Raw genomic sequence first — 9,242 nt, 5'->3', positions numbered from 1 at the left:
ACATTTTTCATTTTTTACGCTCCGGAGAAGATGTGCCCTTTTAATTGAATCAGTGCTAAAAATGGAAAATCAAAAACTCAAGGCGATACATAAAAGGGAAGTTTCGCTTGGGGGTATCGCGTGGGGACAAACACATGGGGACTATTATCAGCCAGCCCTTTTTCTGTTGATGCGAAAGAAGTGAGTGGTCTTAGCCTTTATCCCGCATTGTAAGAAGGGGTTATAAGCAGATGTTACAAGCAAGAAAGAAGAAATAAGATATCTATCACCTAGTCTAACTCTCTGAAGTTGGAAATAGTCAACGTTGACCATCTTAATCTTATAGAAAAAAGCATTTCTTACACTAGCTCTTTCCTATTATTTTTTTACCTCACTATGCTGTCAGTCAGCCCAGGGCTTATTCGAGGAAACATTAGCATATCGACACTAGACGATTTGCAACACATAATTCGTTGTTCACGAGCAACTCAATAGAATAGATTCCGTAGTTTCAGTATCGACTTGCCTGTTGGCAAAGAATCGGAAGTTGTACACCACACCTTTTGTAGTGAAAAGGTTTCTGAAAGCTCTTTCACCCAGCCCGCGGGTAATCCCTTACTGAGCCTACTCAAACAATCTCCCACCCACGTCAATAATTTGATCTCCTATCGGCACCACTTTCTCTCAAGGTCTCTCCCTAACTAAGGACCAGTGGCTCAATTCATCCTTTCGGTCTACGCGCTTCCAGTAACAAGGTGTTTCAATCGTTGTATTTCTCACAATTTTAGTAATAGAAAAGCGGATATAAGGAAACGAACGCATAAGCACACGAGTGCTTAGTAGACTTATTGGTTGAGCTTTGCCCTTCCTCTCGGCAAATTAATCCATGACTTCTTGTTGGATAAGGAATTCCCTTATTCTGATGGGAGAAACACGTTTGGATTGACTTAGGGCCTAACATTGTTTCCGAATGGTGCTGAAACAGAAGTCTTAGTAGTCGGCAACATTGAATACCTTAGAATGCCCCCAGAAAGGGTATAAATAGGGCTATAAGTAGGCCGTTTGCTATTGCAATAAGGGCTGCTCGCCTTTCCTTTTGACGGCTTGGCTTCCTATCGTCCTATGTAGTGGTCGGCCTTAAAAGGAGTCTTCCTACCATACCAGCATTGCAATACACTATACTTATGATCCATTACTTCACGGAAGAGATATGACTCCATATATCCACCTATTGATATTACTCCAGATTGGCTAGGGTGGCAAACCCGGTAGAGAAGCCATATTCTATTACCTATCGGTAGAGAAGCCATATTCTATTACCTATTAAGTAAGGGGTGGATTTCTATATTATCCGCTTCCTTCGAGGTCCTCAGAAGAGTAGCATACTCGAAATTTCTTCTTCTGTCGGAGGCCGCTAAGATTGTCGTTCTCCTTTCTATACGTTACGTCTTTATCCCTTGTAGTTCTATGCATAGTCAGTTACTTAAGCCCCCAATAAATCAAACCAAAATCAATACAAATCCGCCCCCCTTGGTATAGTTTTGATTCACCCATATCCCTATACAGATCATCCGAAGCATTTCCATTCTGTTTGATGATTTGCCTCTGAGTTCAAACATTTCAGATCAGAGGGTGATGTGAAAAAAAGTAGCTGTGACCCTGAGGAATATTTATATGTTTCCATATGAAAATTTCTGATCTAGATTTCTTTCTCACACTAGCACACGCCATGCTTCTGATTTCTTTCAACATTTACTTGGAGAAAAAAAGAATTGGACACATCTCTACACACCCAAGCTGATACTAAACTTTAGAATTATATATAGAACATCTTGCTAATCCTGACAGATCTCGAAAGGACAAGAGGTTTGTTTGCTTAAAAAGGGTTTTTAGTGAGACTCACTAATCTCCATATTAATGGAGAGGTTGGCCCATATTTTAAGAGCTACAAAGGATTGAGACAGGGTGATCCTCTCTCACCTCTTCTTTTTCATTTTGTGGTGGATGCTTTAGCTAACATACTGGAAACAGCTAATCAAATGGGGTGATTCATGGGCTTGTGCCACACCTAGTGCATGGAGGTGGAGTAAGTCATCTGCAGTATGCAGATGACACTGTGTGTTGTTTGTTGAAAAGAGGGATGAGGATATTCTTCACCTGAAGTTCCCTTCTGTATTGCTTTGAGAGTATGTCAGGTATGAAGATCAACTATCACAAAAGTGAGGTGGTGGTGTATGGTCCTAGTGAGGAGGAGCAGCAAAGAGTTGCAGATATGTTGAAGTGCCAGTTGGAAAAGTGAAGTTCTAAGATAATCTTAAAAAAGTAAAGTAAAGACCAGGGCGTAACTTCATTCTGTGCTATGAGTAAAAGCAGAGCTGGATAAGGTAGGGGCACTCAATGGCAATGTGATTATTTTCTCCCTCAGCAAGAAACTTTTCACTTGAAAATTGAGAAGTGCAGTTGTAGTAATTTATTATCAACTGGTAGTTATCGTTCAAACTAGATAAAGAAAAATGTAGTATTAAACCAACTCCAATCCTTTTACCAATTAACATCCTAGAAGATTTCACAAAACCATTATCGCTTAGTTTTCGACTTTTCGGAAATATATTGGCAGATGAATTAGTCGTTGTTGTTCTTGTTTCTTTAGTCCCCTTAGTAGTCCCTATACCGGTCATGTTTCTTGGATTATTTACAAGCGGTATTCAAGCTCTTATTTTTGCAACGTTAGCCGCAGCCTATATAGGTGAATCCATGGAAGGCCATCATTGAAGTGACTAGTTTTCGAAATAGTCTTTTTTTTTAGCTTAGCCCAATTCATGCATGATTCCGGATAATCCTCTTAGTTGGAAAACTAAATAGTTCGAAATGCGTATGAATATACAACCTAGAGTTGTAGGGGAGAGAATAGACTATATTACGGAATTGGTAAAGTATATATGCATTCAGGGGGGCAGAGTCAGGTTAGATCTATATCCTTAATGTCATAAGTCCAGTCAAGAGCATCTAGGCGGGGATGCAAGCAAGTACGAGCCCGGTACCCCTATCCCGCCCGTAGCATAGCGCCAAGAAAGAGGAAGATTGGCTGATTTTGATTCAATAATCGGAGATAAGATAAGAAAAAAAAAGGTAACGAGCTAAGCAAGCAAGCGCAACGAGCAATAAAATTCCCATCCCACGAACAAGCAAGGGATTGAGTACCGATTTCGTGATGCACCTATCCAACGAATTTTTTGAGTCAAATGATTGTTTTAAGGTGGGTTCTCGGCTATCACCTTCGGAGCAGTTCAAATCGAAGTTTTTAATAAAGTGGGCTCTGAAATCTCAATATGCCTTGCCTCACCCGAGAGTCACCGTAGGAAGGGGCTCTTTCCTTCAACAAATGGAACTGGTGCAAAAGGAAGTCGATCTTGTCTTACGGAAGACTCCCTGGATCGGTTGTCGCTATCGCTCCCTCCCTTCCTCATTGAGTCACTGGCTGGTCTTGATTGCCCAAGACCCCTGCAAGAATAACTAGTAAAAGCGGTCTGTCCTCCAATTCATCGATTCACAGCCCTCTACGCCAAAGGTTCCTGGAAGCTTTTCATCCTTATTGAGAAATGTACTGGGGCTTGCCTGGTCGGAAGCGTTGAGTTGCAAATCTAGGAATTCTCCTAATCACCTGGTCCAAGAGCTCTTCCTGAAGAAGTAACTGAGCTATACAAGAAAAAGAATTCGAAAAGGTATGCAAGAAAGCCTCCAAATGAAAAATCTGCCTTCCCACTGACATCTGGCTTATCCCTTTGATCCAAGACTGTGATCTATTGATTCAACCCTTGACCCCAGGGGTCTCCTCTCCCCAACTACACTAGGCTCAAGGTGGAATAACGAAAGGAGGGTGCGTGCGATAGCTATGACAGAAGGGGCTTCTTGTTCTCACTTCTATTTGTCTCAGATTTCTCTCCTAAAGAAAGCCCTTGTTCCCTCAATGAAGTTCAATTGCTTTGACGAGTGAGTCTGATATCTTTAATTTACAAGCGGATTATACGTATGTAAACAGCCTTCCCGCCTGGTTTGAATGAGGAGAGGAAGGATCCGACCTCTAGCTCTTTACTTTTACTGCCTGTGCTGTGCAGCTAAGGAAAGACAACTACACTTCCAAGTCCTAAGAGAATACTAGTATACGATCTGTTATATAAATAGGTAAATGTTCCTTTCCATTATGAATCGCGATTGTATGGCCAACCATTGCGGGTAGAATGCTAGATGCCCGGGACCACGTTACTATTATTTCTTTCTCCTCCTTCATATTAACCTTTTCGATTTTTGCCAATAAATGACGAGCTACAAAAGGATTCGTTTTTTTTCGTGTCACAGCTGATTACTCCTTTTTTTCATTTTAAAGAGTGGCATCCTATGTCCACTATCTCGATCGAGGTATGGAGGTCAGAATAAATAGAATAATGATGAATGGAAAAAAGAGAAAATCCTTTTGCTGGATAAGGGGCGGATGTAGCCAAGTGGATCAAGGCAGTGGATTGTGAATCCACCATGCGCGGGTTCAATTCCCGTCGTTCGCCCATCGCATTATTGCAAATTCCAAAAATGCAATTTTCCATACTCCTAGTTACGTATTTACTTACGGCGACGAAGAATAAAACTATCACTATATTTTTTCCTTTTCCTAGTTCTTCTTCCAAGCGCAGGATAACCCCAAGGGGTTGTGGGTTTTTTTCTACCAATGGGGGCTTTCCCTTTTTGTTTCCCTTCGGAACTGGAACTACTGCTGGAGCATCCAATTCGTCAGTTACGAAAGAGTACCATCCATCCACTTCTGTTTCTGAAATAGTCGGCATCGAAAGCCGGGGCAATTTCCTAAGCTAGGGCTAAGTACCAAAAGCAGGCAGCTATTGAGTATTCACTAAATGAACAAGACAAAGGCCGCCCTTCCTATCATGATCTGAACCAGTAGCTTACAAAGAGAAAGACTCTGATTCGATCAACTTGGAAGTAAGAAAAAGAAAGAATAACACGGACTTTTCACTAAAAAAGAAACTATCTATACTATAGGTTCCTAGACTCATCAAATAAATAGAAAATCTTCACTGAACAATAGCAAAAGTTCCCACCTAAGTTCGGTATCCCGGCCAAGTGCAGAGTAGAGAGAATCGGGTGCTTCCAGTGATTAGTTATCAGAAAGCCCTGTTTTCCCGAGCCTCCTAATAAAGAAAGGTTCGAATCGGCAGTCTGCTTCTGCCTAAGTATTTGTTTTCATTTCTTTGATTGAACATTCCAAGCTTCCTTTCTATTATACCTAATGCCCATAGCTAGTTTGATTTTTTATTTGTCTATTCTTTTTGAAAAAGCTTTATACGCCCCGCGCGAGAGAGTTGAACAAATAGCATAGCCTCCGGGATGTTGGCCCTAGTGAAGGGGAGCTCTTCGCAGCTGTCAGTGGAAAGATGGAAATTGGTTCTAAAAGAGCCGAGCTAGGGATAAGAGATATGGTTGGTTGGCAGAATGGAAGGAATGCTATTCTAATGGGAACCGGGAAAAGAATGGTTCCCAATACAGGGCCCGAAGAAGAGATCCATGGAAGGAGGAAAGGTGCTGCAGCAAAGACAGATACTTATACTTGGACAGCTTTTTTTCGCAATGAAAGGCAGAATTGGAAAGTATTAGTTGGACAGTACTTGAGGTATCTTGCACAGTCTTGGACAGTAGAAAAAGAAAAAACTACAATTTGGTAATAAAATCTACATGGTTAGAATTGCCATAACGACTATATTGAGGAGTTTCTGAAACGAGAATTCTCATAGATGATACGAAAAGCAATGTACTAAAAGCAGGAAAGTAGCAGTTCTGGGAAAGTGAGAAAGCAAAGGGAGGCACGTTTGTTAACAAAGCGGAACCAAAGACTTCTGCCTACAGCCAAACAAAACTTTCAACTATATTAAATAATGCCAGAAATGCTCGTAAACCAAACCGCTCCAGATGGGCTTCCTACCGGCAGATGTTATACCTTCCCGCTATCTAACGTGTACGGCCCCATAGATGATGCCAAAAAACCGGACTTATTACAAGAGCTTATGCAAATACGTGCTCCTTCCACCTCGTTCTTGATGTAATTGCACCCTCTGTGTGCCTTTCCTCTGCTGGTCAAAAAGTGGAGAGATTGCGTCAACGTGGATTTTTAGGTTAGTGATACAGATGGACAGTAGAGGTGGGTATGTTAAATAATTAAGTTCTCAATGTCGAGCTCATGCAATTGGGCTTAGCTAGGGCCTATATGCAACAGAAGTAAAAACTACTCAAATCTATTTTACGTACCAGATTCAGACAATAGCGGTACTGTTAAGTGCATTTCTCTCTCCTCCACGCATCTAGGAAGAAAAAGTTCATACCATAAGCCCACCCACAGGCATTCGGGTCAAACTTGAAGCGGATATGAGGTAGTTAGATACTTGTGTACATGTCCCCTCCCACGTCGCTACAAGCAACAAAACAGCAGTTCCTATCGATTGAAAACCTATACTTCACTTCCAGATTGTCTGAATCAACCCTGTCCTATGCCAACCAACCAAACCTACTTGAGAAGGGAAACCTACTTTCCAACTTGCTTGTGACATTCGTGTGAAAAGATCAGGTTCAATCCTCGGTTGCGCAAAAGAAAGCTAATGCTTTCCTAGGCTTTGGGAAGATGCGAACCGCCATTGTTTACAAACCAAAGGCACATTCTTTTTATTGTCTTTTATACCTACCTCTTGACTTCACTACATACTGTGCAAGGGACATGAACGTTATACTGTGCAACGTCGCGGCATCCCTAGTCCTGTCCCTATTGGGGCTATACGAGAAAAGTGCCATGCTTATGTTCCACTACTCAAGCTGAAAAAACTAGTTGCATTCACTGAATGAATGCGATTCTACTACACTAGGGAACTCTCGGGTTGATCAACTCACCTAGCTCCGATAATAGTCAACTCACCTAGTGACATTCGTTGGTGCCGATTCGACATTTCGTAACGTCAAGTCACCCCTACACTTTCATTCCCCTATTTTGTTAGGAGTTTTGAAATGAAGAAATGCAAGGCTTATGTTCACGGCATCCCTTCAAACTACTACCTGTCTGTCCCTACTATACCTGGTACTACCTTAGACCCACGAACTATCTAAGCGAGCTCACTCACTATTTACGTAAGAAATCTCAATTGACAAGTTCCATTGGAACGTGCTTATGTGACTTAAGTCAGGAAAGAAGCAATGATATTTGCAAACCATTCTATTCCCGATTCTCTTGACTATCGGGCTCGTAACAACAATGAACTGCCGCTACACTGCCGATAACAGTCCCTACAGCTATTCAAAGTCAAGTTATCATTCACGAAAGGTAGACCAGCTTACTATTGACTAGACCTCCAAACTAGAAACTAGTTTATCAATCAATGCTTATTCGTTTATTTGTCACAATAACATAAAACACGTTAACCGAGTACTAATAACGTAATTCCGTTCCGGCACGGCTGCTTCCATTTTCTTTACTCTCGTTTTCTCACTACTCCCTTTTACGAACCAAATAATAGAGCCAGGCAAAATATAAGAGAAGACTACAACTGATCCTCTTCTCCCAACGCCACCGTTATATGTACCACCTGCCTTCCGGCCTAGCCAGCCAATGGCTTCTCCACAGGACCAGCAGGTACCTCAGCAGTCCACTACTACTACTGCTGGACAGCCTAGTTCTTCTACACCACCAGCTATAGCTCCTAATGATCCATCATCAATCAGTTCGACTTCAGTTCCACCTGCCAAGCCGAAGCTGCCATTTCCAGAACGGTTTGAGAAGTCAAGTGAAGACAAGCAGTTTGCTAAGTTTCTGGAGATGATGAAAGATGCGCAGATTACCATCCCCATCCTTGATGCTGTCTTACATGTTCCGATGTATGCAAAGTTCTTTAAGGAGCTGCTCACAAAGAAGCGAAACATTAACGAGCCAGAAGTGGTTACTCTTACTAAGGAATGCAGTGCAGTCATTCAAAATAAGAGACCTCCCAAGTTAGATGACCCAGGCAGTTTCTGTATTCCATGCTTGATAGGATCTAAAAGTTTCCGTGCTTTATGTGATCTTGGCTCTAGTGTGAGTGTGATTCCCCTCTCTGTCTGCGAGGCACTACCTTTGGGTGATGTACGGCCGACTACCATGACTCTCCAGCTTGCTGATCGCACTTATCGCCATCAGGCAGGCATTTTGGTTGATGTCCCTGTGATAGTTGGTAACTTCGCATTTCCAGTTGATTTTGTTGTCTTGGAGATGGAGGATAAGAGCGAGCCTATTATTTTGGGGAGACCCTTTCTAGCTACTGCAGGGGCTGTCATCGATGTGAAAGATGCTAAGCTCACGCTTCAATTTGGTGAGGAGAAAGTCTCATTTGACATGAGGCATCCAACTCACCTTCCTCACTGTCCAGACCTGTGTTTCACCATTGATGTGATTGATGAGTGTGTTACTGAGACATATTTGAGTTCAGAGGATGTGTCAGCATTGGAGGATGAGAAGTCTATTCTTTATAATGAGCATACTTCTATTGATCCATCTCCTGTAGCTCTAATTGATTCTTCTCAGGAGGCTTCTCTTACTTATGATCTTATACCATCTTCAGCTCCTAAGGTAGATCTGAAACCTCTTCCTGAGCATTTGAGATATGAGTTTCTTGGATCTGATAATACATATCCTGTTATTGTGAGTTCTCGTCTGACTCCTATGGAGATTGACCGTCTTCTTGAAATTCTTCGTCGATATCGAGCTTAGGATATTCTATAGATGATATTAAGGGTATCAGCCCTACAGTCTGCATGCATCGAATCTTTCTCGAGGATGATGTTAAGCCGACGCGTGAGCACCAGCGTAGGCTTAATCCTCATTTGCAAGAAGTTGTAAAGAAAGAGGAAGCTTCTTGGTGCTAACATCATTTATCCTATCTCTGACAGTCAGTGGGTCAGTCCAATTCATATTGTACCCAAGAAAGGAGGCATGACTGTTTTAGCAAATGAGAAAGGTCAAATGATTCCCACTAGGACTGTCACCGGTTGGCGCATGTGTACAGATTATCGCAAGCTTAACAAGGCCGCCCGGAAGGATCACTTTCCTTTGCCTTTTATTGATCAGATGCTTGAGAGGTTAGCATGTCATTCTTATTTCAGCTACCTCGATGGGTACTCAGGCTTCTTGCGGATTCCGATACATCCGTCGGACCAGGATAAGACAACATTTACCTGTCCTTATG

The 9,242-nt window shown here is 42.1% G+C and overlaps 1 protein-coding gene across 1 annotated transcript; it reads left to right on the top strand.

Moving 5' to 3' along the window:
• Nucleotides 1–7,633: 7,633 nt before the first annotated feature.
• On the top strand, nucleotides 7,634–8,767 carry LOC120694317. The gene has a single exon (XM_039977465.1). The coding sequence runs from the start codon at nucleotides 7,634–7,636 to the stop codon at nucleotides 8,765–8,767; it is 1,134 nt and encodes a 377-aa protein (XP_039833399.1).
• Nucleotides 8,768–9,242: the final 475 nt, after the last annotated feature.

The sequence above is a fragment of the Panicum virgatum genome, unplaced genomic scaffold (genome assembly GCF_016808335.1).
Source record: "Panicum virgatum strain AP13 unplaced genomic scaffold, P.virgatum_v5 scaffold_4868, whole genome shotgun sequence".
NCBI classification, from domain to species: domain Eukaryota; kingdom Viridiplantae; phylum Streptophyta; class Magnoliopsida; order Poales; family Poaceae; genus Panicum; species Panicum virgatum.
Note: the sequence above shows the minus strand (reverse complement) of the source record. Positions and strands in the feature narration are given on the sequence as shown.

Coding starts and splice junctions, on each gene's coding strand:
- LOC120694317 (XM_039977465.1), top strand. CDS start 7,634: ATGGCTTCTCCACAGGACCAGCAGGTACCTCAGCAGTCCACTACTACT.